Below are 16,600 nucleotides of genomic sequence, written 5' to 3'. Positions count from 1 at the left end.
CGGAGATAGAACCTTATAATTCTAAACGGAGATAGAACCTTATCATTCTAAACGGAGATAGAACCTTATCATTCTAAACGGAGATAGAACCTTATCATTCTAAACGGAGATAGAACCTTATCATTCTAAACGGAGATAGAACCTTCTCATTCTAAACGGAGATAGAACCTTATCATTCTAAACGGAGATAGAACCTTATAATTCTAAACGGAGATAGAACCTTATCATTCTAAACGGAGATAGAACCTTATCATTCTAAACGGAGATAGAACCTTATCATTCTAAACGGAGATAGAACCTTATCATTCTAAACGGAGATAGAACCTCATCATTCTAAACGGAGATAGAACCTTATCATTCTAAACGGAGATAGAACCTTATCATTCTAAACGGAGATAGAACCTTATCATTCTAAACGGAGATAGAACCTTATCATTCTAAACGGAGATATAACCTTATCATTCTAAACGGAGATAGAACCTTATCATTCTAAGCTCACGAGTGGTATTATGCCTTTTGCTCGTGATTGTTGTTGTGGTCTCAGTAGCTTTATGCACATAAGCTACAGCTAAGCCACCATATACAGTACTGTATACTTTTTCTTCATACACAGTTTTCTTCCTTATCAATTTACTGGCAAATGAGTAACTCCAAAATGGTTTAGGGTAATACAAAATATAGTATAGACATGGAACAGAAAATAAATCAAAACCAATGTTTTACCACACCCTTTTATTGTTTATAATACTTTATATTCACAACATATATAAAAAGTAAGATCTTGAAAATAATAATAGATTGAACAGAGGAAAATAACTCCTCTGTTCTGTAAAAAGATAAATCTAATTTTCACTGTAGCAACCCGGAAAATACCATTAACGACCATACAGATAAACAGATACAGCACAGAGCAACGGGAGACGAACGTTTGTACCTTTCACACAGATGACAACAAAGTGGAGCAGTTGGTCATTTTTTTGCCTGTTCATTTCAATAAGGCACACTGACACGAGGGGGAGGGGCACACAGGTTCTACCAAGCCACTAATCAGCACGTCAATACTAATATATTGACATGACCCTAGGAAGTTTCAATACACAGTAACCAATAGTTAGTTGAATAATAGGCAAAACACACTTTTCAAGTACAACATAATTCTTGCTTATTCAGTCTCAACTTTAGCACTATTGTTCAGGATATGTTCTTTACAAAGTCAATGTTATTCTGCATTACAGAGCTCAGGAGTAAGTAACCCCCATTTGGCCATTGCAATAATAATAATAATAATAATAATAATAATAATAATAATAATAATAAACTGGATGAAAAATGCTATCAAATAACAATAAATGATTGGATCCATCCAAACAAAATCATTGGCTGCAAATATCAACAACACAAATACATCATTGGATCAATAATACAAAATATTGGATGGAAATATCTTGAGTGTTCTCTCCAATGCAACCCGAATTATTTGGTTGAGTTGAACTTGGAACTAAACAACAAAAGTGACAAAATAAGGCTTAGGAACAACAGCAACACAACTCTAGGAAGTTGAGCTACACCAAAGAAACAGGAACAGAAATACAAGATGGCCCAATAGCCCCCCTGGCTCTGGAAGTGCACAGCATGTCAGTCAATCCATGAATAGGAGCTCTTAGCCCTGCTGGCTTTAAGGCTTCATAGATGACTAGTTATCTTAGCCATTGAATGAGGTCTTTCTATCTGGACAGTGATTTCAAACGACTAACTGAATTAGAACTGTTATTAGTACAGTTATGAATATGTATCATGAAATCACTGTCCTGTGCTGCAAAAATGTCACCAGATATAATAATATGAAATGTAAGAAGTTACATGAATAGATGTTTAGAACTAACCTGTACTATGGTCTAAATTCAGGAGCAGGTGGATTTAATACAGCAGAAAAAAAGAAGAAAAAAGATCACCGAAGGTTTTAAATGGGTAGATAATGTACTGTTAAGTTGAGTAAACATTTAAGAATGTAAGGCGATATGTTACAAACATATAAACAACCATAATACACATACTCTTGCGATTTTATTTAAGCGCTATAGGTCTCTGTAGCTTTAAACATAATCATCATTTTTAAAACGTTGTGCACCAAAATATAAATTCCTGGTAGAATTTAGACCTCTCTAAGTGTCAACTAGAATACACTGTTTCAACCAACTCCCACGCCCATTTTTTACATTTCTAAATTAATTCAGCCAGAATTCAGATATGATTTGGAATTCAGTTCACATCCATTGAACATCCAGCAAGCAATTTATGAATGAGTAGAAAACCTTTTTCGCTCCCCACAAACATTTACAAACATAAATGTTTGGTACCATTAAAAAATTAATCGGTGTGAAAAACTTTGATATGATTTAAATCAACAGCAGAGGTGGACTATGCGGTATGTTAAAGATTGTCCAAATTATTTGTAAGTACCAAATAGTGTACACACTCTCTATTGTTGACTTTTTTTAGTTTTTCCTGAGTGAGATCAGGAGGAGACATTAAAGCCTTCTTCATACCTGACATTTGGCCGTCCTCTACGGTTCGTCCCCCCCTGTCTTTTCTCTCTTTCTCTCTCTCTCTCTCTCTTTCTGCATCCTCAGTCACAGTCACAATACACTCATGCATTTGGCAACAAGACTAGTGGGAGCACTGGGAGAGATACATACAGTTACAGGTACACTGTACTAGACCGATACAGAGACGGGGTCAGAGACAGGGGGATGGGGGGATGGGGGGTTTGAACACCGAATGGGGCTATTGTTTTAAACAGCTGTAGGGAGGGAGGCGTCTTTTTTTACGGGGAGAACACCATGTAGTGTTGGTCCAGCAGGGTTCTGGTGAAGTTGTTGATGGGCCCGATGGCGCTGAGCGTCATGGCGGCGTCTTGTCCCCACAGCAGGTTGGGGCCGAACACCACGGCCAGGTTGGCATTGTTCATCTTGTTAATCTCGCTCTTCGCTGACACCTGCAAGGACACGACACGCACGCTCGTTTGTGGTGTTCATCAATAACCCAACAGATTACAGGCGAATTTACGATGAGTACAAGTCGGTGTTGGAGGTCATGACTGCTAAGCTGTAAGGTGATTGCATATTTTGTACAAAGGAATCGTAGAAACTAGGCATTCTACAACTACAGATTAGCGGTTATTACAATGACTGTTTGGCAAGCTTCCCGATATACACGTGAGGTACTGTAATATGCTAGCTTCCGTACCTGAACCAGGAAGTCGATGAGGTACTTCAGGGAGAGGTAGTTCTCCTCAGGAAGGGTTGCCAACATGTCCCGGATCGCTTGCACCTGGGAGCTGCTGTCAACATCTGAGGGCCACAAACAGTGTTGCAGTGAGCATAAACAACCCGTACACAGTAATAATGATGTCAGGGTATATACAGGAATCTTGAGGTTAATTTGAAAGTGACAGTTGGATCTAAGTGACAGTTAACACTAGAACAGCCGTGTCTATGTTACCTACTCAGGGTATATACAGGAATCTTGAGGTTAATTTCAATACCTTTCTAAGACTTTTTAAAGACCTTGTCAATATTTTTCCAGACCTCACCGCCACTTGGAGCTGTAACCGTTTACATCAGTGACACATTTAACTTAACAGTTTTAGTTTGCAATAGACTAGACCACTATCAACACAATTTCCGGTTCATCTTAGTTTTTTAATAAGACTAATAAATTCACGAACTTTTACAAAAAGTTTTTAGGACTCAAACGCTTTGGACAGAGTCTAATTCAGAAAAATACCTACAAAATTCAAGACCTCATAAAATCGTGAGAAGACTTTTTAAGACTTATTAAGGGTCTTGATTTTCCCAAAATTGATTTATCAACTTTTAATACTTTTCAAGACACCGCGGATACCCTGTTACAAGAGACCATGAAAGAAAAAACGTTTTGAGGGTAATGCAAAAAAAAAAGAAGAAGCAAAATCTGATTTCCCCCAAAATACAATTAAGCATATCTTCGACGTCAGTGACTGTGGCAGTTCTGTGACCAGCTGGCCGTGCTGTCTGCTGTGTGTCAAAGACTCACTGTGGAAGTTGACGATGTCGTTGTAGAGCTGGTATGTGAGGAGGGGCTCTGGGAGTTCTCTCAGGAACGTCTTCAGGATGACAGCTGCCAGGTGGACATCCTCCATCTGGGAGAAGCTTACCTCCTCGCCTGCACACACACACACACACACACACACACACACACACACACACACACACACACACACGCACGCACAGGCGCACACGCACGCACAGGCGCACACGCACACACACACACACACAGGCGTACACGTACACACACACACACACACACACACACACACACACACACAGGCGTACACGTACACACACACACACACACACACACAGGAATTAAGACAGAGACACAGACACACAATAATTTAACCATATTTTCTAATAACATCCACAATGCCAGTAGTAAAAAAACAAACAAACATGGGAACATTATCAACTGTTATATTTGGAAATTAAGAAACAACGGGTGCAAATCATTCACCTGAGTTGTATTTGTACTGGATTTCCTTGACAAGGGTCACATTGGCTGACCGTCGGAATATACCCTCGATTTCAAGACCTAAAGCAGGACAGAGAGAGGGCAGCTGTGCTCAGAGCCTTATGTGAAACAGGGTCAATGAAGAACAATGAAGGGGAACAACAATCCTTATTTTCACGAACACCTCATTGTTATTATGCAACAGTGCTGCTGCTGCTGCTGCTTACCCTGTTCTAGGAGGAAGGTGACTGTATCTCTCATCACCACCGGGACTGGCTCCTCGTCTGAACTCTTCTGCCTCAGTCTGGACCAATCAACAACAACATGACCTTTTAAGGAGACTATAGGCTACAGGAGGATAATGCCTTACAAGGTATGGGGTAATAGACCTAATAGATACACTAATAAATAAAACTAATAAATACAATTATTAATAATACAATCAACTGGACTGACAAAGAAACCTATAGGAATAGCCCTAATGATAATAATAATAATAATAACAAAATTAAACCCATTCATACATAAATCCCCATAAACCCTAGACTCCACCCAACAACATACATTGCCAAGGGAATTCCAAACTGTTGATGAGGCAGAGGTGGACTGCGAGGGGGCGACATCATGGAGGCCTGAACAGATGGCTTCAGTGACGCTTTGATTTTGTCGTCATAGCTGAGGAGAGAGAGGAGAGAGAGAGGGAGCACTGAGCAAACCAGCCTTTTAGTTGGGGGCCTTAGGGATATTTTCGTGCAAAAGCACCAAATGTGGCCCAGATGTAGCTCAGAGTATGCTCTAATGATTTAGCCAGGGCGCCCGAGCCAACGACCACCGGGGTCGCCATGGCAGCCAAATCAATATGGCCGCCCTCCGAAAAAGGTTTTGGCTATAACTTTTGAACCAAATGAACTAGAAATGCAAACCTGGTGTCTATTTTATGTTTTTTGACTATTAGAAACGCATTGGAATGCTTATATTTATGATTGGGTGTGTCTGGACCCCTAATTTGCATATTTCCAAGATGGCAACTACCCGAAAGTGAGTTTTATCATATAGTTGGGGGCCTTAGGGCTATATGAGGCTATGTTCGTGCAAATTTGTGCAAAAGCACCAAATGTGGCCCAGATGTAGCTCAGAGTATGCTCTAATGATTTAGCCAGGGCGCCCGAGCCAACGACCACCGGGGTGGTTTTATTTGGAGAATACAGTCAGTTATCACAATATAGTCTAGACACAACCATCATGGAAAAACCACTGCAACGTGTTTTCAAGTGTTTAGACAGACTTTGAAGTGAGAGAAATGTTCTTACTCTTGTACCCGGGTGGGTATCACTAGCTGCTCACACTTCACTATGTCCTCCAGCTCACTCAGGTAGTTGATGTAGTTAATCTTTCGTCCAAACTTGAAGCTGTGAAAGAAAGCATTCATCAGAGGATGGGGCAACATAGAAGACCATTAAGACCACTGCCCTTGCTTGCTTGCTTTGTGCCGGTGGTCCTGGCCTCCCCTGGGGGACCGCTGGGTACTGGTAAGCAAACTGGCTAGTAGTCGCTCTATTGGTAGAGGGCTGCAAGGGAATTTTTCCTGGCTACATAGTATACAGGTTTTTTACTTTTGCCTGCTCGCGGCTCTGTCAGTATTGATTGATTGATTGACTGATTGACTGAACATTTTCATTGTGTGAAGCGCATTGAGTTGCATCTTGAAAGAAATGCGCTATACAAATAAAATTTGATTAGATTTGATTTGATTAAGGGGATGTTGATCAATTTGACATGCCGTTTATTTTCCAGTTTATCCACGGAAGAGAGGTGTCAGCTCAGCTGTACGTGAGTTACGTCTCCTTTTAGCTCCATACTCCAATCGTTTGGATTTGAAATCAAACAATTTATAATGGGTCAAAGTATGGATTCCCAGCTTTTAATTTAATTTTGTGTAATTTAACTGATTTTTTTCAGATTGGGTTTACCATTAAATAAATACTGTACTTTCTAAACATACCCACCCTGTATTTCAGGGCTCCAAAAGTATTGAAAAAACAACAACATACGTCCAAATAAAGAATCTGAGTAACCAGAGACACCTGTCAAACCAATTTTCCAATATTTTTGGTGCCCTGAAATGGTGAAACCAAAAAAAGAAGACACTGAATTAAAGCTGAGAGCCTGTGTTTTGGTTGGAGTATAGCGCTAAAAGAAGACAAAATGCTTCCTCTAAATGCTTTTGCAATACTTATGGACAAAGGCATTGTATATGGGTGAGCATTATGCAGGTCCATCCAACATTATATTGACAGTAATAAAGGTTGTGACCCCTGTGGTGTAGGAATGTTAACCTGATAAGAGGCTTGAAGAGGATGAGGAGAGTCTTGATGAACATGGTGGGGTGGACGATGTACAGAGCCTTGATGTTCTTCTTATACCTGAAAGGCAACAGAGCAGAACGTGAGGAAAGTAACACCAGCAACAGCAGCAGTGAATTAGGTTCATTTGTCATTGGATTAGTCAAGGTATGCTGAAAAAAAGAGCACATGGTCTACTCTATGGTGTTTAACAGGGGCGGCTGTGGCGCAGGAGGTAGAGTCGCCGGTTGTCAGATCAGCAGTTCGAGCCCCGGCTGGCCACATGTCGAAGTGTCCTTGGGCAAGACACTGAACCCCAAAATTGCTCCCAGTGAGCGGGCCAGCGCCTTGCATGGCAGCTTGCCGCCATTGGTGTGTGAATGTGTGTGTGAATGGGTGAATGAGAGGCCATTGTAAAGCGCTTTGGAGCAGCAAAAAAAAGGTGCTATATACTAAGTGCAGTCCATTTACCATTTACCATTAGTTTAAAGGAAAAATCGACTTCCTCTACGCTTATTTTTCGGTTTTACCATTTCAGAACTTTGCTGAGATGGAATCTTCTCATTCGCATGAGAAAGTAAAGTATACTATCAAAGGCTATATCTAGACAGAGCCACCGATGTAGTGGGGTGTTAACGCAAGTAGACACAGTTTACCCTCACTTTGTCATAGTTTTTTTACCCAAAGGCCCCAAAAAGACAACTTTATTCATTCCCTCAAAAAATCACTAACAAGTAGACTGATCTGTCCTGGTTGTAAGGTGGTTGTAAGGTGGTTGTAAGGTGGGTCAAACTCACTTGCGGTCAAACTCTCTGTAGGCGTCTCTGAGCCAGCTGAGGGACGGCTTGTTCTCGCCGGTGAGGCCGTGGTGGAAGTAGATGAGGGTGTAGTCGCTCTCCACATACTGGTCCAGGGTGTGCTTCAGATACCTGGTAGCATACGGAAGAGGAGTACATCAGATCTCAGATCAGGGTATATACAGGAATCTTGAGGTTAATTTGAAAGTGACAGTTGGATCTAAGTGACAGTTGACACTAGAACAGCCGTGTCTATGTTACTGACAGATCTAAGTGATGAAGAGGGACATAAAACATAAAATCATAACATAAAACACATGAGTGACTAAAAGTGACTAGTACTATACTGTGAGGGCTATAGCAGCAGTGAGGGACACTTAGCAGCACTAGAGGATGTATTAGCCACCAACATCAGCAGCTTGTGGTGGTCCAGCTCGTGGTGAGGGGGCATCCGGCAGGCGTTGAAGACGATCACCTTCCTGCCAAAGTTATCATCACCTGAGAGAGAGAGAGAGAGAGAGAGAGAGAGAGAGAGAGAGAGAGAGAGAGAGAGAGAGAGGGAGGGAGAGAGAGGGAGAGGGAGGGAGAGAGGGAGAGAGAGAGGGAGAGAGAGAGGGAGAGAGAGAGAGAGAGGGAGGGAGAGAGAGAGAGGGAGAGAGAGAGAGAGAGGGAGAGAGAGAGAGAGGGAGGGAGAAAGGGAGAGAGAGAGAGGGAGGGAGAAAGGGAGAGAGAGAGACAGAGAGGGAAGGGGAAGGAGAGAGAGAGAGAGAGAGAGAGAGGAGAGAGAGAGAGGAAGAGAGAGGGAGAGAGGAAGAGAGAGAGAGGGAGAGGGAGAGAGAGAGAGAGAGGGAGAGGGAGAGAGAGAGGGAGAGAGAGAGAGAGAGAGGGAAGGAGAGAGAGAGGGGGGGAGAGAGAGGGAGAGAGGGAGAAAGGGAGGGAGGGAGAGAGAGGGAGAGAGAGGGAGAGAGAGGGAGAGACAGAGAGACAGAGAGCGAGAGAGAGAGAGAGAGAGAGGGGGAGGGAGGGAGGGAGGGAGGGGGGGAGGGAGAGAGAGAGATGTTTTTGGCAAACGAACATTCAGAAAGAATTGTATATATGATCGCATATTCAAATCAAGCGGTCTCTTGGAGGTAACTGTTTACTGAATAAAGTAGTTTCTGACTGGAGCAGTAGCCTTTTTTTCGTGTGTCCCATCATGGCACAAATGGCCAACATGTTTTTTTGCATTATTTGCAACTGCTCGTGTTATTTTGACAACTTGTCCTGCCAATTAGACAGACGCAACATAATCATCCCACTCTTGATCAGCAGAGAGAGAGAGAGAGAGAGAGAGAGACAGAGAGACAAAGAGAGAGAGAGAGAAAGAGAGAGAGAGAGAGAGAGAGAGACAGAGAGAGAGAGAGAGAGAGAGAGAGAGAGAGAGACAGCAGATCAAGTAAAGACGGGTGGGGAACATGGTGCTTGAGGAATGGAAGCAGAACGTCTGCACTACACAGTCGTCGGTTACAAAGTTGTGCATGCAAGCGAGCGCCTATATCCCCTTGACGATGCGTTTGGAAATAGTTTTGTATGCCTTTGGAAGCTGCGCCCAGTACCGATACATGCACATTAGAAACTTGGGTTATTTTGATTGGGCAAGTAAGCCGAATGAGCGTTTACATGCCTAATATTAGCTAATATTCTCCTATCAAACATTATCAAAGGTATAACCGAGCCCTAGGAAGACATTTAATTCAGAAGTGTTTACAAGAGAGTATTTTTCTTTTGCATTTACAGTTACGGTCATAACCCTGCTACTGGGCAACACAATAAACAGTGTAAGACAGATTGTTGTGTTGCTTGTCAGGAGCATCAAATCAAATCAAATCAAATGTTATTTGTATAGAGCATTTCTTACATGATGCAACTCAATGCGCTTCACATACTGACAGAGCCGCAAGCAGGCAAAAGTAAAAACCTGTGTAGCCAGGAAAATTCCCTTGCAGCCCTCTACACATAGAGTGACTACTAACCAGTTTGCCTACCAGCACCCAGCGGTGGACCCCCACACCCCCCCCCTCGGGGAGCCCCCCGCCGCGCCACACACCCAGCCCGCCCCACCACCAGCACATCCGGCCCAGCCAAGCGAGCACAGACCATAAAGGCCCCGCACAAGGACGGCCAAGCAGGTGCCCTGGCGGCGGAACAGACCAGGCACACGGGGCAGCCGGGGGCCCCCAAGGGGAGGCCCAAGGACCACCGGCGCAAAGCAAGCAAGCAAGGGCGAAAAACCTGTACACCATGTATCCAGGAACAGAGGTCTTACCTGCCACCTCTACGATCTGATGCCTGGCAATGTCATAGTAGGGGTGGTCCCAGCTCAGGTGTGACGCCTCCCCCAACCTCCTGGTGATGTCTGTCTCTGTGGGAACAAGGATGACAACACATTCAGGCATGTTTTATGTATATGTTATGGTACATGTGAGAATACGGCACATGTGGGAAAACAAGGGTTAGGGTTAGGTGTTACGTCGACTTGGTACATGCTGGCATGTCTAACCCTAACCCTAACCTTAACCCTAACCCTAACCCTAACCTTAACCCTAGCACCCTAGCACCTAACCCTAACCCTAACCCTAGTTTTCCCACATGTACCGTATTCCCACATGTACCGTAACATATACACTCATACTAGGAGATAGATGGGAGTAGCCTAGCATTCATGATCATATTCTTCACGATATCTCATGTCATTACAGCCAGGGAAACAGTATCTGACATTATGCAACAGAAACACAAAACCATTGTGTATTATAAAAGCTGATTAAAGCCAAACAACCACATGAGATAACAGCAACATTATCAAGGAAAATTGACAAGTTAAAACTTAAAATGATAAATGATCTTGATTAATAATGAAAGGCTTTGTGTTCAATCTCCTCTGGGGCATACTGCCTATTGGCAGAGAGAGAGAGAGAGAGAGAGAGAGAGAGAGAGAGAGAGAGAGAGAGAGAGAGAGAGAGAGAGAGAGAGAGAGAGACAGAGAGAGAGAGAGAGAGGGGGGAGAGAGAGAGAGGGAAGGAGAGAGGGAGAGAGGGAAGGAGAGAGAGAGAGAGAGAGAGAGAGGTAGAGAGAGAGAGAGGGAGAGAGAGAGAGAGAGAGGGAGAGAGAGAGAGAGACAGAGAGAGAGAGGGGGGAGAGAGAGAGAGAGGGAAGGAGAGAGGGAGAGAGGGAAGGAGAGAGAGAGAGAGAGAGAGAGAGAGAGAGAGAGAGAGAGAGAGAGAGACACATCAAGTGCTATGGATGGACGGGACAGACATTGTATTCTACTCGCTGCTCCACACTACAGAGAGAAAGACATCTGCAGTGTGTGGTGCTCTGTCAGCCCTTATCTGCAGGCAGGGACGGGCTGAGTAAAGTAATTTGTCCTTAACACAGAATTAGTCACCAACACAGAAGTAGCCTGATCCCCCTGAGGCAGGGTAGAGGCATAAGAGTCGGCTTCATTTGGTCTCGGGTTTGGTCTGCTCCCTCTTCTCTAAAGCTCTCTTCTTGTCTGTTCCCTGCTATTATCATTCTCAGCACAAAATTCTAAAAAAGCGAGCTACTGTGTAAAACACATCACGAATTATGTCAACAGCACCCTCAACCCGCCCGCCCGCCCGCCCACCCATCCCCCTCTGACTCCAATCAGCCAGGGGCTTGATCTGCTATGAAACAGAAATCAACCAGAAGCTTCTTCTCTGTGGCTGTGGCGGCTAACACTGACTTATAATAAATATAGAAGGCATAGCTAATTTATGCACATTGAATCAGAGGGGCCTTCAGAGCAAGCGAGTTGTAATAATATGACACACAGAGAGAGTACCCTCATAAAAGCTGACTGCGTCAGGCTGTGAAGAGAGAGAGATAATTTTCCCTCAGAGGTCTTCCCCAAGAACTCTAGATTATTCAATTGATCCTATTCTAACATACATTGGAGGATTTTTTTGGGTGTTTAATCTACAACAGACTAACTGTAACAGAGGACATATATGTGGTGTTACGTATATCATACTACAATGATTGACATTTAGCCTGCTGCATCTGACAACAGAGAGAGAGAGAGGGAGAGACAGAGAGAGAGAGAGACAGAGAGAGAGAGAGAGAGAGAGAGAGAGAGAAGGGGAGAGAGAGAGACAGAGAGAGAGAGAGAGAGACAGAGAGAGAGACAGAGAGAGAGAGAGAGAGAGAGAGAGACAGAGAGAGAGAGAGAGAGAGAGAGAGAGAGAGAGAGAGAGAGAGAGAGAGAGAGAGAGAGAGAACAGAGAGAGACAGAGAGAGAGAGAGAGAGAGAGAGTTCTGGTTCTGGTTCTTACCAGACTTGCTTATTGAGGACTCATCTGTGGGCCACTGCTTGTCCTCCAGCGGAGACAGCTTGAGCCCGTCCAGAGCGTTGCTGGGGGGGTCGTCTCCCCCAAGGTCGTCCTGGAGGTCAACCAGAAGGTCTGAGGACATGGTGCTGTAGCCGTGGGGGACTCCACACGGAAATGAGTCTGGTCAGGTGATCAGCCAGGCTCCTGAGGGAGGGAGAGAGAGGGAGGGAGGGAGAGAGACAGAGAGAGAGGTGATCAGCCAGGCTCCTGTCACACAGAGAAGGGCTTCAATCAACATTCAGAACATTCCCACTGTGCTGAAGGCATTAGAAGGAGCAGCCAATCATTATCCATCAACAGTTTCACTGCAAAACCTTTTTTCAGCATCTGCTAAATCTTGTAAAAGCAGCTACCAGTAAAGTGTCTGGCTCTGGATAGATAGTAGGCATATGTTGTTGAACCTGTAGTGGAAAATATTTTACTCTAATACTTTCAACTATAAACACGTAATTCATTAATAATAAATACTCAAAGAAACCGGAGCTGATGATTGATTACGAGAGAGACCCTTTATTGAGAACAATGCCGGGCCGAGTTAGTTTGCTAAGCAAGACCTTTATACCTTCCCATAGTCACCCCTCCTCAAATGGTCATTTACCTACAGTGGCCCCCACTCCAAGCTACATTTCATGGGCCTGTTCTTATAAAACCCTTTGATCAGTGATCAACTCTTTTCCCATACATTCCAAGGCCTTGTAATGTTTACTCTGATTACCTCTGATTACCTGATTTACTCTGATTTAATCTTAATCTGCCTGTCCCCCTGCATACCAAATTGTACCTTCAGTTACCATTCTATCTCTTTCCACACACACACACACACACACACACACACACACACACACACACACACATACACACACACATACACATTTTAACACAATTCTAAGAAGAATCCACCATAAACCAAGCGATGATCAGTGCACCTGTCTCTCCATCTATTGCAGTTGTCAAAAATGTTACATACGTACTTGGGGATATAGATTTTTCCTTCAACTCAGACAACAGTTAGGCTAAACATAAATGGTAACACACTTCACAAAATTACTTCTGATTTGGATAGATGGGTCCTCATTGCCTAATTCTGTCCGGCAGTCTGTCTCTTCCACATTTTTAACACTATTATTGGGCCTTCACGCTTAGACCGTTATTAACCTGGCTCCAGCCTGAGGCCTCGGTGTCGTGGCGGGCCCTAGAGGAGAGTCTGCTGGGTCCTTACTCCCTCCAGGAGCTTCTGGATTTCAATATGTCCATCATTCAATGTCGCCCTAAGTTCGGCCCCATTGTATCCCAATTGCTCTCAGTATGGAGGGCGCAGGGCGGTAGAGAAACTGTGTGGCTCCCCCTTAGCATGGAACCCATGCTCCACATTAATTAATAATGCCAGACTGTTGATTGGTGGCCTTCCCATTCAGTTTATGGACATTTAAGGAGATGTGTATGGAGGTGTACCTACTTTCCAGGGTCTATGTACAGAATTAGATTTTCCACGTTCTTCCTTTTTCTTTTATTTACAATTGCGGTCGGCTGAAGGCTAGTGGCGTTCCATTGCTAAGAGTCCTCTTGCACCACACCCATTGCACATAATTCTTCACAGCACTAGTGGGCTAGTTTCCAAACTGTCACTTTTGTTTTTTGTTTTCTTTGCTGTTTTGTGTTGTATCTGTGGTTATTGTTTGTGATACAAAAACAAAATTTATGAAGTACAGAGCAAAGGCAGACCTAGTCTTTTGTCAACATATTATGTCAACATATTAGCCTATGTTGACAATAATAAGCTTTTGCTTTGTCCTTGTCCTTTTTTACCCCCTAATCTTATCTCTGCTTTGTGGTGGGATCTCACTGCTGTGAAACTACTGACCCTGTGCAAAATCCATGCAATCATCAAGCTACTGATGAGTCATCCCAAACTGTGAAGTGGTAGCCTACTCCAATGGACAATACAGCAAGCATGAAAAACAGAGCACACAACCATTCTCTGGTCCCAGGCTACATGCACTAAGGACTAGCCTAAACACTGCAACAATAATGCAGAGAGCATTGTCTCAAGTGTAGGACGGTTGGTGGCATAAACTACGATACAACTGCAAGGTCATTCCATGTGAAAAATGAAAATACCCATAAAATATCCTTTAAAACACATAGCCTACCCAAGCGTAAACACACACACACACACACACACACACACACGCGCGCGCGCGCACGCACACACACACACACACACACACACACACACACACACACACACACACACACACACACACACACACACACACACACACACACACACACACACCCTCTCTCTCTCTCTCAGCAGCCCTCTCTCTGTGCTAAACCCATTCTTCTCTTAATTTTGCTGCAAGGCTCAAATACATTTCTCTCCTCCGTCACTGAGATGTTGATCTGTTCTGACATTTGGTTTCTGTAAATATCACAACTGGAGAAACACATTACTGCATGGCGCAGTCCCACGTGACGAACACTGGACTGGGCTCAGGCACAGTCACTCTCATTTGAACACAAATCGCTTAATTAGGCCTGGATAGATACTAGTCAGCGTTTCATCTAGCCTGGGGACATGTGCTGTGTGCAGGGTGGTCAACCCTACCTATGTATGGAGACTCTACAGCCCGAATTCAGCAAATCAACCAGAAGCTTCTTCTCTGTGGCTGTGGCTAACACTGACTTATAATACATATAGAAGGCATAGCTAATTTATGCACACTGAATCAGAGGGGCCTTCAGAGCAAGCGAGTTGTAATAATATGACACACAGAGAGAGTACCCTCATAAAAGCTGACTGCGTGAGGCTGTGAAGAGAGAGAGATCCTTTTCCCTCAGAGGTCTTCCCCAAGAACTCTAGATTATTCAATTGATCCTATTCTAATGTACATTGGAGGATTATTTTTGTGATTAGTTTCATCTACAACAGACTGTAACAAATCAACATGTGCTGTGCAGGGTGGTCAACCCTACCAATCCTATGTATGGAGACTCTTACAGCCCTGATTCACACAATCATGTGCAGAAGAAAGAAGCTTGGAGGAGAGATTCCTTATGTGAAACCATTATTACTCAGTTTGACACACATGAATAACTGTAAGTTTTTTTCCCCAAGGATTGTCAGAATTAAATAGGTCTTATTATTATTTGGATGTCTCGTTAAGCAGGAAACGTTGTTTAATTAAAATGCAGCATGTACTCAACAGTCATGAGATTAGAAGCTGATACATTACATGTTAGATGTGATATCAAGCTTATTAAGGTTAATAACTCGGAGATACATTACATGATTAGTTGGCCAGCTAACGTTAACTAGCTTCATCTAACGTGATTGTGTGATTGAAGCAACACACGTTACTACTTACTCACTACATTGAACATGACCTGTAGGCTTTACATGACATGCACATGACCTCTGACCTGTAGGCGCTTCTAATCTAACACCAACATGCTTTAAATTAAATCCGCTTGTTAGCAAACTAGCCAGGGAGGTATTCCATCAACGTCGCTAAAAGGAAAATCCTGGCTTATTTTTGATAACTTCTCGCGAGACTTATCAGAATATGCCTGGATATCTTTAGGAACTCTCGCGAGACTTGTCAGACTAAAACCTGGATTTTCTTTTAGCGATGTTGATGGAATACCCCCCCAGATCTGCTACAACAATCTTGTTAATCAAATGTATCTTAACACATTTGGGACCTAAACTAAGCACACTAAAAGAACATCATTGCATTTAAAACACAGATAACATGGAATAGGGTTGACGTATTTACCGTATGATCTGTGGAACCGATCCAAATGAAGGATTAGACGGGTTAGTTCTGTTGTTGACAGCTGCAGTGGTGCTGCTGGTCTGAAATCACAAACATCCGGGTTCGGTCAACGGATGATGGCTGCGTTCGTCAAGTTGCTACTGACAGTGCCGGAGCGCACACTGGGTTCGACGTCATAAAGAGACCGAGTGATTTGATTGGACAAGAGGCGTTCCCATCAGTGCTGATCAGAGTTCCAGAGCGAGTTGACGAACGCACGCGAAGTCTTGAGGAGGTCTTGAGGCTCTCCTTGGCTACCACTGGGTATTTACTCCAGGCCACATTTGAGGAGATCTAAGCCATATATGGTTATACATGTTACCGACATGTGTACTGTATAAATGACAATAAAGACCATTCATTCATTCATTCATTTCATCCCTAGTTTCAATAGTTTACAAGTAGAATTAATGTTCTCTTATCTACTGATTAATATGATATATAACATGAATCCTCGTATGTTTCTAATATTTCCCATAAAAACAGAATAAAAAATGATATAAACCTGAAAATATATGTTAAAAGTGTTTAATGTTTGAAACCCTAAAAGTAACATTTTTCTTTACAGCAATTGTTAGGGATTACAGTAAAAAATGATTTTTTAAAATCAGATAGAGAGGGATTACATGTTATCCTTTACTCCCTAACCCTGTTTACCATATCTTTGGCTCAATCATCAAGATGCAGTGAATGAATGTGCA

General features: G+C 43.2%; 1 protein-coding gene across 1 annotated transcript; it reads right to left on the bottom strand.

Moving 5' to 3' along the window:
- Positions 1-743: 743 nt before the first annotated feature.
- arhgap1 (Rho GTPase activating protein 1) lies at positions 744-15,960 on the bottom strand. The gene is made up of 13 exons (XM_080529969.1): positions 15,861-15,960; positions 12,025-12,225; positions 9,993-10,088; positions 8,098-8,185; positions 7,688-7,819; positions 6,885-6,971; positions 5,859-5,957; positions 5,113-5,223; positions 4,776-4,852; positions 4,552-4,629; positions 4,075-4,203; positions 3,247-3,350; positions 744-2,995 (listed from the first exon to the last, which is right to left on the bottom strand). Exons 2-13 carry the CDS (start codon positions 12,161-12,163, stop codon positions 2,825-2,827), a joined length of 1,311 nt encoding a protein of 436 aa, XP_080386095.1. The 5' UTR covers positions 12,164-12,225; positions 15,861-15,960; the 3' UTR covers positions 744-2,824.
- Between the last annotated feature and the right edge of the window lie 640 nt (positions 15,961-16,600).

The sequence above is a fragment of the Nansenia antarctica genome (assembly GCF_963989245.1).
Source record: "Nansenia antarctica genome assembly, chromosome: 4".
NCBI lineage: Eukaryota > Metazoa > Chordata > Actinopteri > Argentiniformes > Microstomatidae > Nansenia > Nansenia antarctica.
The sequence above is the reverse complement of the archived record's forward strand: the minus strand, read 5'-3'. Positions and strand labels throughout refer to the sequence as shown.

Excerpts from the sequence above, each read along its gene's own strand:
- arhgap1 (XM_080529969.1), bottom strand. The coding sequence starts at position 12,163 with ATGTCCTCAGACCTTCTGGTTGACCTCCAGGACGACCTTGGGGGAGAC. Across the intron at positions 7,820-8,097 it reads GACCACCACAAGCTGCTGAT|GTATCTGAAGCACACCCTGG; the intron begins GTTGGTGGCTAA and ends GTATGCTACCAG. Across the intron at positions 4,630-4,775 it reads CACCTTCCTCCTAGAACAGG|GTCTTGAAATCGAGGGTATA; the intron begins GTAAGCAGCAGC and ends GTCCTGCTTTAG.